This window comes from Phacochoerus africanus, chromosome 15 (genome assembly GCF_016906955.1).
Source record: "Phacochoerus africanus isolate WHEZ1 chromosome 15, ROS_Pafr_v1, whole genome shotgun sequence".
In the NCBI taxonomy this organism is placed as follows: Eukaryota; Metazoa; Chordata; class Mammalia; order Artiodactyla; family Suidae; genus Phacochoerus; species Phacochoerus africanus.
The window spans coordinates 50,852,281-50,865,923 of NC_062558.1; the positions used below are offsets into that span (position 1 = coordinate 50,852,281).

At 55.1% G+C, this 13,643-nt stretch overlaps 2 protein-coding genes across 3 annotated transcripts; one reads left to right on the top strand and one right to left on the bottom strand.

The window, feature by feature from the left end:
• The first annotated feature begins 968 nt into the window (after nt 1-968).
• LOC125116642 (tubulin alpha-3 chain-like) lies at nt 969-6,530 on the top strand. The gene is made up of 4 exons (XM_047762061.1): nt 969-1,259; nt 2,045-2,193; nt 2,461-3,141; nt 6,147-6,530. The coding sequence occupies exons 1-4, from the start codon at nt 998-1,000 to the stop codon at nt 6,441-6,443; spliced, it is 1,389 nt and encodes a 462-aa protein (XP_047618017.1). The 5' UTR covers nt 969-997; the 3' UTR covers nt 6,444-6,530.
• A 966-nt stretch (nt 6,531-7,496) lies between these two features.
• LOC125116643 (mitotic-spindle organizing protein 2B) lies at nt 7,497-13,361 on the bottom strand. Of its 2 annotated transcripts, XM_047762062.1 has the most exons (4): nt 13,198-13,361; nt 12,957-13,105; nt 12,013-12,192; nt 7,497-7,723 (listed from the first exon to the last, which is right to left on the bottom strand). In XM_047762062.1, the coding sequence occupies exons 1-4, from the start codon at nt 13,359-13,361 to the stop codon at nt 7,569-7,571; spliced, it is 648 nt and encodes a 215-aa protein (XP_047618018.1). In that variant the 3' UTR covers nt 7,497-7,568. The 2 variants fall into 2 exon arrangements, with proteins under 2 accessions (XP_047618018.1, XP_047618019.1); XM_047762063.1 differs by lacking the exon at nt 12,013-12,192.
• Between the last annotated feature and the right edge of the window lie 282 nt (nt 13,362-13,643).

A 13,643-nucleotide genomic window follows, 5' to 3' on the forward strand; every position in this document is an offset into this window, starting at 1 on the left:
TCTAGGACTTGAATCGGAGTATCAGCTGTCAGCCTACACCACAGCAACTTGGAATCCAAGCTGCATTTGCAACCTACACCACAGCTCACAGCAATGCCAGATCTTCAACCTACTGAGCAAGGCCAGGGATCAAACCTGCATCCTCATGGATTCTAGTCTGGTTCATTACCACTGAGCATGATGGGAATTCTGTTTTGTTGTAACATTCAATTATGTTTTTAAAATATGATATAAAGGCTTTTATATTTGCCCACATGTTTAGCAGTTTTACTGTTCTTTATTTCTTTGTATAGTTCCAATTTTCCATCTAGTATGATTTACCTTCTTCCTAAAGAGATTTGTTTAACATTTCTGGAATATTCCTGGGATGATCTTATCCTTTGAGGATGCTTCTAAGCTTCCTTAGGTGGGTTCAGGACAGCCATTAGGGCTGGCCTCACATGGTCCCACTCTGAGGACCCGTAGCCCGGGAACGTCCATGTGCCACAGGTAAAGCCCTAAAAAGAAAAAAAAAAAAAGATGTCAGGTTTTTTTTTTTTTTTTAATTACCCATTTTAGGAGTTCCCGTCATGGTGCAGTGGAAACCAATCCAACTAGGAACCATGAGGTTGCAGGTTTGATCCCTGGCCTTGCTCAGTGGGTTAAGGATCTGGCATTGCCGTGAGTTGTGGTGTAGGTCACAGACATGGCTTGGTTCTGGCATTGCTGTGGCTCTGGCGTAGGCTGGCAGCTACAACTCTGATTAGACCCCTAGGCTGGGATATCCATATGGCACAGGTGTGGCCCTAAAAAGACACACACAAAAATAAATTACCTATTTTATTGTTTTATTTTTATTCTTTATAAAAAAAAGTTTTTTTGGCCACACCCGTGGCATGCAGAAGTTTCCGGGCCAGGGATGAAACTCCTGCCAAAGCAGTGACAACACTGCATCCTTCACCTGCCGATCCAATAGGGAACTCCAAGATAGTGGGTCTTATTTGCAGTGACAACTGCCATGCAGACAGGGGCCTCACACATATGTTCTGGTCCCCAGCGCGAGTGCATCTCTATCCACGTGGGGCAGGCAGGGGTTCAGATCGGCAATGCCTGCTGGGAGCTGTACTGCCTTGAACATGGAATTCAGCCCGATGGTCAGATGCCCAGTGACAAAACCATCGGCGGTGGGGACGACTCGTTCAACACGTTCTTCAGTGAGACTGGGGCCGGCAAGCACGTGCCCAGAGCCGTGTTTGTGGACCTGGAGCCCACCGTGGTCGGTAGGTGCTCGGCCCATTGGGCGGCTCTGCTGGGGGATGGGAGAGCCTCGAGAGCCCATGTAAGCTCCTTTGGGTCCCTCTGTGGAGAGGACGGAGGCATGTGTGCTTGCCCGGGGCCACGTTGGCCGAGCAACTGAAAGGTCAGTGCTTGAAATGTGGGGCTCAGGTTCCTAATTTAGGGAAATCTATACAGAAAAAAGCTGCTTTGCCAGCTGTAAGACAGGCTGCCCAAGCCACCACCCCACCCCGGGCGGTCAGGGGGTCGTGTGCACCCCGCCTACAGGTGGTGGTGCAGGCCCCCCTGCTCTGTCTCCGGGCTGGTGCAGGAGAGTTTGGCCTGAGTCTCGGACTTAGAAAGGTGAGTAGAGCACCTTGGCTAGGTTGCTGAGAGTAGAAGCCCAAGGTAGTTCCCAAGGGGAGCTGCAAAGAGAGAGCAGCTTTCCTGGCCACTTGGGGGATGACAGAATCTCCACGGCTGGCAGAAGCCACAGCCTTGTCTCGTGTGTCAGGGACCTTTCAGCGATGCCCTGGACGGAGCATGGCATGTGCAGAACCGCCTGTGTGTGGGCGGGAGAGCGTGTCCCTCCTTTGGGGTCCAGTCAGGCTCTACCTTCCCGGGGCCGTAAATGGCAGATGAGGCATGCGGATCACATGGAGGCCTCCCTGGGAGATGCTGTCGGGCTCCAAGGAGCGGCCCGTGCCCGAGAGAACTGGACGGGCCCGGCCTGTCTGTCCTGGCGAGTCTGCAGTCGCCCTCAAGAGCGTGGCCCGCATGTCCTTTGCAGATGAAGTGCGTACGGGGACCTACAGGCAGCTCTTCCACCCGGAGCAGCTGATCACCGGGAAGGAAGACGCAGCCAACAATTATGCCAGAGGCCACTACACCATCGGCAAGGAGATTGTCGACCTGGTGCTGGATCGGATCCGCAAACTGGTAGGAAGGGCCCTGGCAAGGCTTCCCGGACGGGAGGGCAGGCCTGCCTGGGGTGTTCTCCCTCCCCGTCTCTTGGCAGCACCACGAGGCCCGCCAGGCCCTTCCTTCGCAGTGTGGCTGGGGCACGTCCCTGTGTCTGACCTCTAAGGGTGACTTGTGCTCCCTGTGGACACCGTGAACCCGAGTCAGCTTGCGGGGGCAAGGAGGGCGCCTGGCCGTGGCCGTGGCCTGGGCGGGTGTGGACCCACGGCCTCTGCTCTCCCGCAGGCGGACCTGTGCACGGGGCTGCAGGGCTTCCTCATCTTCCACAGCTTCGGGGGCGGTACCGGCTCGGGCTTCGCGTCTCTGCTCATGGAGCGGCTCTCGGTGGACTACGGCAAGAAGTCCAAGCTGGAGTTCGCCATTTACCCGGCTCCCCAGGTCTCCACGGCCGTGGTGGAGCCCTACAACTCCATCCTGACCACGCACACGACCCTGGAGCACTCGGACTGCGCCTTCATGGTGGACAACGAGGCCATCTACGACATCTGTCGGCGCAACCTGGACATCGAGCGGCCCACCTACACCAACCTCAATCGTCTGATCGGGCAGATCGTGTCCTCCATCACAGCCTCCCTGCGCTTCGACGGGGCCCTCAACGTGGACCTGACAGAGTTCCAGACCAACCTGGTCCCCTACCCCCGCATCCACTTCCCCCTGGCCACCTACGCCCCGGTCATCTCAGCCGAGAAGGCCTACCACGAGCAGCTGTCCGTGGCCGAGATCACCAACGCCTGCTTCGAGCCAGCCAACCAGATGGTCAAGTGTGACCCTCGCCACGGCAAGTACATGGCCTGCTGCATGCTGTACAGGGGAGACGTGGTTCCCAAAGACGTCAACGCGGCCATCGCCACCATCAAGACCAAGCGCACCATCCAGTTTGTGGACTGGTGCCCGACTGGGTTCAAGGTAGGCTGGGCAGCAGCGAACGTTCACCTTTAACCCCGGGGGCAGACCCTGGAGTGGGGTGCTGCCCCTTTGCAGATGGCCCCCTGTTCCGAGACAGCCGGGCTCTGTCAGGGCCCACTAGCCATTGGAACAATTCATTCACTGGTGTCTCTGCAACTCCCTGAGTCATCCCAGGATGTATCTGTGGAGTGTACTGTTTACAGAAATTATCCGGAATAGTGTTTGGGTGGTAGCAGCGTTGTGGAAATCTAGGTTGACTGAGATACAACACATCCAGACCTCCTGTTGTGGCACGTAGGAAATATTATTTATTATTATTTTTTCCCACTGTACAGCAAGGGGGTCAGGTTATCCTTACATGTATACATTACAATTACATTTTTCCCCCAGCCTTTCTTCTGTTGCAACATGAGTATCTAGACAAAGTTCTCAATGCTATTCAGCAGGATCTCCTTGTAAATCTATTCTAAGTTGTGTCTGATAAGCCCAAGCTCCCGATCCCTCCCACTCCCTCCCCCTCCCATCAGGCAGCCACAAGTCTCTTCTCCAAGTCCATGATTTTCTTTTCTGAGGAGATGTTCATTTGTGCTGGATATTAGATTCCAGTTATAAGTAATATCATATGGTATTTGTCTTTGTCTTTCTGGCTCATTTCACTTAGTATGAGGTTCTCTAGTTCCATCCACGTTGCTGCAAATGGCATTATGTCATTCTTTTTTTATGGCTGAGTAGTATTCCATTGTGTATATATACCACATCTTTCTAATCCAATCCTCTGTCGATGGACATTTGGGTTGTTTCCATGTCTTGGCTATTGTGAATAGTGCTGCAATGAACATGCGGGTGCACGTGTCTCTTCTAAGTAGAGTTTTGTCCGGATAGATGCCCAAGAGTGGGATTGTGGGGTCATATGGAAGTTCTATGTATAGATTTCTAAGGTATCTCCAAACTGTTCTCCATAGTGGCTGTACCAGTTTACATTCCCACCAGCAGTGCAGGAGGGTTCCCTTTTCTCCACAGCCCCTCCAGCACTGGCACGTAGGAAATAAATCTGACTAGTATCCATGAGGATGTGGGTTTGATCCCTGGCCTCACTAAGTGGGTTAAGGATCCGGTGTTGCCATGAGCTGTGGTGTAGGTTGTAGATGCATCTTGGATCCTGCATGGCTGTGGCTGTGGCGTAGGCTGGCAGCTGTAGCTCCGATTTGACCCCTAACCTCGGAATTTCCATGTGCTGAGTGTGGCCCTAAAAAGCCAAAAAAAAAAAAAAAGAAGAAGAAGAAAGAGGAGTTCCAGTCATAGTGAGGCAGAAGCAAGTCCAACTAGGAACCATGAGGTCGTGGGTTTGATCCCTGGCCTCAGTCAGTAGGCTAAGGATCCGTTGTCTTGAGCTGTGGTGTTAGTGGCAGGCTTGGTTCAGATACTGCATTGCTGTGGCTGTGGTGTAGGCTAGTGGCTGTAGCTCTGATTCGAGCCCTACCCTGGGAACCTCTATATGCCTCACGTGTGGCCCTAAAAAGCAAAACAAAAGAAAAAAAAAGAAGAAATAAAGAAGATATTCTTTCTTGTATGTTTTTTCTTCTAGTAGTAATTGTTCTTATAATGGAAGTGTAGGGATTTTCTGTGCACTTTGATAACTCTCGTGGATATTTGCACTTAGGGTATTACTATAAACTGCCATCTCTGAAATTCACCTGATTCCATCAGCGGGTAGACATTACATCCAACTTAAATGTTGTGTGGAGCTTCTGAGTTGCAGAACTGTCCTGAATCTCTGTGGCAAAGTAGCAGCCTTGAGGCACTGTGGCCATGTGGCCTGGGTTGGCCGCAGACGCAGCTTGCTGCAGCCTTCCGGGTGCAGGACAGAGCCTTGCTCCCATCCTTGATTCCTAAACCCACTCAGCTTTTTCCCTCTGGGACCAGAGCTGCGCTTCCCTGAGCCTCACTATTCTTGTGTCTGCTGGCTCTCACCCTCTCTGTGGTGCTGGGTTCCCAACTCAGACTTTCTAGTCCAGGGGTCAGCATAGCTGGCAGACTAGTCACCAACTTTTTTTTTTTTTTTTTGGTCTTTTTGCCTTTTCTAGGGCCACTCCCGCGGCATATGGAGGTTCCCAGGCTAGGGGTCTAATCGGAGCTGTAGCCGCCGGCCTACGCCAGAGCCACAGCAATGCCAGATCCGAGCCACATCTGCAACCACGATTGAGCCACGATGGGAATGCCCCAGTCACCAACTCTTGTGAATGAAGTTTCATGTGACATAGCTGTCCTTGTTCACTGGTACACTGTCACACTGGCACATTGCTCTTGTGCTACAAAGACACAGTTGAGTAGCTGTGACGGGCTCCATGGCCCAGCAGCCAAGAATGTACCATTTTGCCTTTGCAGACAAAGTTTGTTGACCCTGAATCTTCTGCCCAAACCTCTGGTTATGTGATCCCTTACTTGCTGCTTGGATTGCCTGCCCCTTTGTCCTCGGGCAGGAACCGCCTCTGCCCCCACATACAGCACGCATGTGGGTCATGTCCTGTGGTAGTGGTGGCAATGTCTGGGACCTCTGGTAGTGTACCTGTCACTCTGCTACGCAGTCTGGTGGGAAAGCAGGGGATGTGACCCTGCCTCATGACTCCACAGTTGTGTCCTCTGAACCTGCCTGGTGGGAAAAGGCTTCAGCCACAGATATTAATTCCCATCTTGTCAAAGCCTCTGGAGAAAATAATGTGTGAAGAATCCCAAGCAGTGTCCCTTCTCAGAGAAGACAGTCCTTTCACCTGGGCACCTATCACATGTCAGTTCCTGGCACACAGCCCCTTTGCCACCTTGGGGTTGAACCAGGTAGCAGGCTCTAGGGCTCCTTTTCCCTGCTTTCCTTGTCTGGAAACTGGCACCAAGCAGGGTGCAGGGTGCACCCAGCCTCCCCCAGGTTGCCAGCAAGCATCTTTGTGCCTTGTTTCCATGAACTCAGCCATTTCTGTGTTTGATGAAAGCTTTCTTCCCCTCTCCGGCAGGTGGGCATCAACTACCAGCCCCCCACGGTGGTCCCAGGGGGAGACCTGGCCAAGGTGCAGCGGGCCGTGTGCATGCTGAGCAACACCACAGCCATTGCCGAGGCCTGGGCCCGCCTGGACCACAAGTTCGACCTCATGTATGCCAAGCGTGCCTTCGTGCACTGGTACGTGGGGGAAGGCATGGAGGAGGGCGAGTTCTCAGAGGCCCGGGAGGACCTGGCGGCTCTGGAGAAAGATTACGAAGAGGTGGGCGTGGACTCGGTAGAAGCAGAGGCTGAGGAGGGGGAGGAGTACTGAGTGGGAAGGCAAGGTGGGGCCCCCCTTTCACCCGGCGCTGTAATGTTCCAGATGTGTTTACCTATTAAAGTTTCTGAATTAAACCTCTGTCTTGTGCTCATCTGGAATGCACTCTTTGCCCACAGAGGCAGGGAAGATCCCTGCCGGGCTGCATGGACAGCTGTCTAGCTACATAGGTGGTGTTGCTGTGTGGCTGGGCCCAAGCTTATGTGAGGAGCTGGTGCTTCTGTGACATGACTGGGGAAGGAGTCAGTGTTTCCAATTCAAGTTTGTGGTTTTTTTGGGTTTTTTTTTGTCTTTTGTCTTTTTTTAGGGCTGCACCTGCAGCATATGGAGGTTCCCAGGCTAGGGGTTGAATCAGAGCCACAGCAACGCCAGATCCGAGCCACATCTGCGACCTACACCACAGATCACGGCAACGCCAGATCCTTAACCCACTTGAGTGAGGCCAGGGATCAAACCCGCAACCTCATGGTTCCTAGTTGGACTCGTTTCCGCTGCGCCATGACAGGAACTCCTCAAGTTTTAAAAATATAAAGTTTGACAAATTCTAGAAAAAGAGTTAGGCTTTTCAATTGAATTTGATGTTTTTCAGACTTCTCTATTGATGGAACATGTGGACTACAGCATAAAAGCTTATTGCTGGAATTTGAAAAAGCTGAGGTTTATGGAAGGGGGGTGTCCACAAAACCTGTAAAACCAGGTAAAATGTGTCAGGTCAGGTCATTTGGAGGGGGGTTAATGGATTCTCGTGGCATGCACATCCCATGGAAGGTGAAAAGCTCTCGGTTACGCCCACTCCATGCTCAAACCCTTGTGGTACTGACAGCCCTGGGAGGCCTCAACATGCTAGGCCTTTGCTTCATCCAGAGACCTGGTAGTACAGACATTTTTCTCTCGGGCCCAAAAATGAGGTCCAGGAGGTGGTGGTACAGGTTGAGGTCACTTGGTTCGTTCAGCTGGGGTATAGCAAGGACCTGATTCTAAACCTAAATTCTCAATCTTTGTGCCTTAATGTATTCAAAAGGTGACAGAAGATGCCTCTAATGGACCTGCAGTTTTTCAGTAAGTTTATTCCAACGGGAGGAAACAAGAGGCAGGCTGTATACATAGGGAGCCTCCCACTCAGGTGCTCCGTGTGGGGCTCTTCCCTGGCCCGCCCCCCTTGGGCAGCCTGGTGGCACTGGGCTGGCGGGGCATCCTCTGGCTGGATCCTTCCCGGCCGCTGCGTTCTGCCAGCGCTGGGCCACCACCCAGAGCACTGCTCCCTCTGTTTCTCCCTGAGCAAACAGAGCACAGGTGTTAGCAACAGGGGCAGAGGCCAGCCTCACAGCATGTAATGTCTGGGGCACAGGAGCAGCAGTCATGTCTAGTGTGTCTTTTTTTTCCCCCCCTCTTTTTAGGGGTGCACCTGTGGCATATGGAAGTTCCCAGGCCAGGGGTCGAATTGGAGGTGCCACAGCAATGCAGGATCTGAGCAGTGTCTGTGACCTACACCACAGCTCATGGCAATGCTGGATCCTTAACCCACTGAGTAAGGCCAGGGATCAAACCCACATCCTCATGGATACTAGTCAGGTTCGTAACCCACTGAGCCACAACGGGAACTCCACATCTGTTATGTTCCTAGCCCAGAGGCTGGAGCTGAACATGGCCTGGTAGAGGGCAGGAGGCCCGAGGGCAGCCTGGGCTGGCAGCCGGACTGCAGGAAGCCCTGGTTGTCAACCCCAACTGCCCTCCCAGGCCCTTCCTCCTCCTGGTTGTCCCCATCTGACCCCTTCAGACTGATGACACCAGAAGCAGGTTAGTCAAGCTTTTGGATTTGGATCTGGCATGCCCTTCCTCATCCATTTTCCTCCCTCTCCCCTCAGTACCCCGCAGGTATTCAGTGTTTCACCCGGTCCCGTGATCAGGCTTCTGTGGAGGTTCAGCTGCGGGGGACACTCCCTGAAGCACGTGGCAGTCACATGCAGGTGGAGCAGGGCTGCTCCTGCGTCGGAAACTTGCCCTCCTCAGTCTGTCTGGTGTAGACAGCTGGGAAGATCTGCAGCCGTGCCTGGGTGATGGTATTGGTGAGATGGAGAGGATCCAGGGGGACAAATGTGCCTGGGCCACAGACCCTCCCCACTCAGGCCCAGTTCTGACCAGGGCGCGTGCCCTTGCTGGTTCTTGTCATGTAGCCTGCAGTGGGGAATGGCGAGTTCTTAGAGCAAAGACCTGCATTTGAGACTCAAGGCCATGCTCTCTAATCTCAACAACTAGAGAAATGCTGGCCTTTCTTAAGACCCCTTTTGGCATGTTATTCCTTGGAGAGCAGGGGGTCAGAACCCCCAGCCTGGAGCTCCCAGCCTTGTAATTCAAAGATATGGCAGGAATGGGTTTGCTTCAGAGGCGAGAGGGAGCAGCCAGTAGTGGGAGCTGGGTGAGCCGGGCTGACTCTGCCTGCCAGTGCTTCCTGAATAAGCATGGAGAGAACCACCAGCCACATCTCCTTTGGCACAGGTGCCCCTGCTCTGGTCCCAACCAATGTCACCTGACTGCACAGGACCCACCTCGCCGCAGTCTTCCATCACATGAGTGCCCTCCCTAGGCCACCCCTACTCCCCCAGGCTGGGCAGGGTGAGTCAGGCCCTGCATGCCTAGGGGCCCCTGAGCATAGCTTTTAGGAGCTAGTCACACTGGCCCCAGTTCCTTCCTGACAGGGTTATTAGGGGTCATGTGGCATGGAAGGAAGGTTGAGACTGTGCCAAGGTGACCACAGGCTGGGGTGGCAAGCAGTAGGGATCTGCTCCCAGTGATGCCCTCTTAAGGGTCAAAGACTGACAAAGGTCACTGAATTTTTTTTTTTTTTCTTTTTAGGACCACACCACAGCATATGGAAGCTCCCAGGCTAGGGGTCAAATCAGAGCTACAGCTGCTGGCCTGTGCCACAGTACACCGACGCAGGACCCAAGCCATGTCTGTGACCTACACCACAGCTCAACAACTCCAGATTCTTGAGCCACTGAGCAGGACCAGGGATCGAACCCACATCCTCATGGATACTATCCAGGTTCGTTTCCACTGCATCATAACGGGAATTCAAGGTTATTGAATGTTAAAAATAGTCTGGCTTGCTCGTCTACCTCTAAAATCAGCTGTGGACACTCGGTGTTGGACAACCCCCTAATGAAGCAAAACCGCCAAATGCACCAGCCCATGGCCACCTGTGACTCAGGGGCCTCCTGAAGCTGGGGGGCCACCCAGACCCAATGGGACCCACTCTGCCATTTACCTTTGGAATGGCCCCCTGGCTCCCCACTCATGCCATCTGCAAGCTCTGCCACAGAGCTGAGCAGGAAGAACTATTCAAAGCCCCAGAGCACTCTCTCCTGAGGGGTGGGTGTGCCACCTCCTGGAGCCACAGGCCAGCCAGCTGCCAAGGCCAAATATCACTGAAGGCACATTGTGTGCAGAAGGGCAGGAAGACAGGTGGGTGAGGACTGAGAGGGAAAGAAAATACCACAGCCCCACTGTCTGCAAGGCCAGCTGGAAGGGTCTGGTGGCCAGGGCGGGCGGGTGGATAGCACACAGCAGGAGCTCAATCAGCACTTCTAAAACATGTACACACATAGACTGATGCACAGTGTGGACTGCAAACATGTACTTTAACCCTTCACTTAGCCCGAGCTTCTGGGGAGGTGACCCCAAGTGGATGTGCCCTGTGATCCTGCCAGGCACACAGCCCCAGAAATGGGCTGCAAGCCACTTGTGGCTCCTTAACTTTCTAGGAGCCACATTAAAAAGAAAGAAACAGAAAATTAACTTCAATACTTTAATTTACTCGAAAGACCCCAACACATCACTGCAGCCTATAATCAGCATGAAAATTATCGATGAGGTGTCTGTTCCCATCTGGTGCCAATGCCTGCCAGTGCTGGCATGTGGTGTGCACACCATACTCCACCTTCCCCTTTCTGGGGCACTTTTTTTTTTTTTTTTTTTTTAGCTGCACACACAACACGTGGAAATTCCTGAGCCACAGAACCAGGGACCAAACCCAGGCTGCTGCAGCGACCACGCTGGATCCTTAACCCACTAAACTACAAGAGAACTGCAGGTCTTTTTAAAATGTGTGGTTTCCCTCAACTTCAACAAAAAACACATAACTGAAGCTAACTTCACTCAGAGACTGTGTCCTCTCTGAGACAAGCATCACCCCACTGTACTCGGAGCAGAAACAACCTCTCTGTGCTGGACGACGAGGCCCTTAAGTGGGTTCCAGCCTTTGATCTGGAGCAACCTCACCCTAATTTTGTGGGAAGCCCAAGGCCAATTGGCCTGAACATTCCCATTCCACCCCTCAGCAGCCTAGGCCACCAAGGTGCCCCCCAGTCAATCAGTACTCACTGTGACAAGGCTCCTTACTTTTTCCACCCAAGATCCTGCCATTACCCAGGGGACCAGAGGTCTGTGTGGACAATGACCTGCAGCCCCAGAGAGCTCTAGCTCATGGCTGGCCTCTGCCTCTTTCTGCACAGCCCTTCACCTGCCTTCTATCCCCACTGGGCACCTCCCCAGGGGCTCTGTGTCCTCATACTTGGGTGGGTGGCTGCCCAGCCCAGCAGGACCCTCAAGTAGAAACAACTCTGTGGGGCCCAGCGCCCCATGCCTCTCCTGACCCTGGCCTGGGGCTTTGTCACCTCCAAGCCCTCTGTGGTGCTCCCAGCCCTGTACCCAACACACCTGCTGCCCAAACCCTCCTCCCTCTCCCTCCCACGAGGCCCCAGCTCAGGCCCTGCCCCCACCCTGCTTAGCCCTTGCTGCACTAGCTAAGCCAGTGCTGTCCTCCACAATTGGATGGGCTGCACTGGCCTCTGCCTTTGCCACTGTCTGTCTGGCCATCTCCCTCACTGGACCAAGAGCCAGTCCACCTTGCAGCCCCACTATGCCCTCAGCACTGAGTGGGTCTGGTACCCAGTCACTAAGCCAAGGAGCAGCAATGGAAGTTCTCTGCCCTGGTCTTTCCCTCCCTCTGCAAACTCGCCTTTAGTCCTCCTGCCTCTCGGCCCCTCCTCTGCTCCCCTGGCCCAAGCTCCAAGCATACCTGGAACAGCAAGGTGGGTGATATGGGGATGGGCACCCATGGGATCTCACACCCTCACAGACAGCTGGCTCTGGGCCTCCAGCCTCACCGTGCCTGGAGGGCACCCCCAGCTCAGGAACCAGGGAGGAGAAGGGACCCATGGTCTGACCTCCCAGGCAGCAAGTCCAGGGGGTGACTAAGAATGCAGGTGTCCCTCTCACCTCAGGCTTTACTCTCCACAGCGCGAACTGTCCCTTCCCCGACCCTCAGGTGTCCTCCCCTGGGGCCGGGGCACCTCCGCAGAGCACACAAGTCACACCGGTAGTTAGCCTCTGGGAAGAGGGAGGTTGGGCCCATCACTGCTGTCACTAAGCTGCATGGTGGGATGGCCAGCCAGGTCCTGCTCTTGCAGCTCAATGCTGCTCTAGCCTTCTGGGGGCCATGGTAGTTTCCGTGGAAACAGGAGAGAGCACCAACCCCCAGAGATAAACTAATAAACGCAACCTTCAAAAGGAGAGAACAGGCAGCAAGAGAACCGGAGGGAACCGGGGGGCCCTGGAGAGAGAGGCGAGTGCGAGGCAGCTGGGCCGTGGAGCAGAATCGGAGAGGCCGCAGTCTGCCGGGCCGAGGAAAAGGAGGGCCTTGCAGGGGGGGTACAGTTCTTGGCAGAGAGAAAGGAGGCCTCTGGAGGTCGGAGAGAGACAGAAAGAGAGCAGACAGTGTACATCAGTGAGGAGGCCTGCACTCCAGCACTCAAGGCCTCTCAGAATGGGGGCACAGTGCCTGGGGCCCTGGTGCTCCCACCCACAGGGCCTGACTGCCCCTCCACCCAGTATCAGCCCCTTCTCAGGGTGTTTCTGGCCAAGGTTCTGCTGCCTTTCAGAGGGTTTCTAAAAATTGGGAGCAGAAGTGACAAGCAAGGAGAGTAAGAGCTCCACCACGTCACCCTGGTCACCAGCACTTGCTCATTCCTCAGCCATGACGGTCCAGACTGAGGTCCATCTGCAGCCCCAAGGATGGAAGCTTAGCTGTCGGGACTCCTGGGCAGGACTTGGGCCAGGTAGGGTGCAGACAAGGGGGCGCAGGAAGGCCTCTTCAGTTGAGGCGACAAGTGCCACGAGAACAGGAACCAAAGCCACTTTGTTTCCATGTTCATGGGATGAAGACAGGAATGCAGAGGTGGCAAGACGCCAGTGTACACAAGTCCCAGAGGAGGCCTGGTCTGCTTTGGCCACCCATCCTCATCTACCTGATCTGGATGTGCATCCTCGAAGGTGGTAGCAAAGTTGAAGCTGGGGACAGGAGCCCAAAGGGCCAGCCCTTGGAGCAGTCCCGGGACAAAAACAACAGAAAAGCCTGGCTACTCAGGGCTAAGCAAGCCCCGATGTGCCAGGCACTGCCCACCTCCCGCTCCCGCCCTACACCCGCCGCCCAGGCCCAGCTCTGACCTCGGGTCTCAGGCACGCTGGTCGTGGGCAGGGGCACGGCCACGGGGTCTTGGGGCTCGCTCGCCAGCCGCTGCCCAGCGCACATGGACTTCAGCATCTGGAATACGGCGAGGGGCGCCACGTTCAGCTTTAGCAGGTCCACCAGGATCCTAGAGAGAACAGACCCGGCGCACGGTGAGCCTTCCTCGCCCGGGCCGTCAGTCCCCCGGAACCCCGAAACCCGACTCCGCCGCGCGCTCACTTGAACACATCGGGGTCCATGGCGCCGCCCGCAGCCTGAGCCAGCTCGAACAGCTCCGTCTCCTCGGCGCTCAGCACCTTCTTCCGCCGCAGCGCCAGCTTCTGTAGGGCCGCTTCCAGCCCTGGTGGCGCCCCCGGCCCGGGCCCCGCGCCTGGCGCCGCCATCTGCTTGCGGCTGGGTCCCCCACCCGGTACAGCCCCGCCGCGCCCCCTACCGGCCCGCCGCGCCCTCCTCTCCCAGCAGCGCCCCTGCCATCCGGCGCTCAGATCCGGGCCCGGGCGGCGCCGGGCGCTGGGAGGAGAGCCGCTCTTCGGCGACTGGTCTTCTCTACGCTCTCACGGCGGTGGCGGCATCCAGAGTATCTCACGCTGGCATACTGTGGGCGATCAATAAATGCCCGTTGGACCCAGAGTGTACTGTTCCGCGCCGGGTCCGGTAGGAGGCGC

Coding starts and splice junctions, on each gene's coding strand:
- LOC125116642 (XM_047762061.1), top strand. CDS start 998: ATGCAGACAGGGGCCTCACACATATGTTCTGGTCCCCAGCGCGAGTGC. Junction 1,260..2,044: donor CCTGGAGCCCACCGTGGTCG/GTAGGTGCTCGG, acceptor TGTCCTTTGCAG/ATGAAGTGCGTACGGGGACC. Junction 3,142..6,146: donor GGTGCCCGACTGGGTTCAAG/GTAGGCTGGGCA, acceptor CCTCTCCGGCAG/GTGGGCATCAACTACCAGCC.
- LOC125116643 (XM_047762062.1), bottom strand. CDS start 13,361: ATGGCGGCGCCAGGCGCGGGGCCCGGGCCGGGGGCGCCACCAGGGCTG. Junction 13,106..13,197: donor ATGGACCCCGATGTGTTCAA/GTGAGCGCGCGG, acceptor TGTTCTCTCTAG/GATCCTGGTGGACCTGCTAA. Junction 12,193..12,956: donor CAGCGTGCCTGAGACCCGAG/GTCAGAGCTGGG, acceptor TCCGACCTCCAG/AGGCCTCCTTTCTCTCTGCC.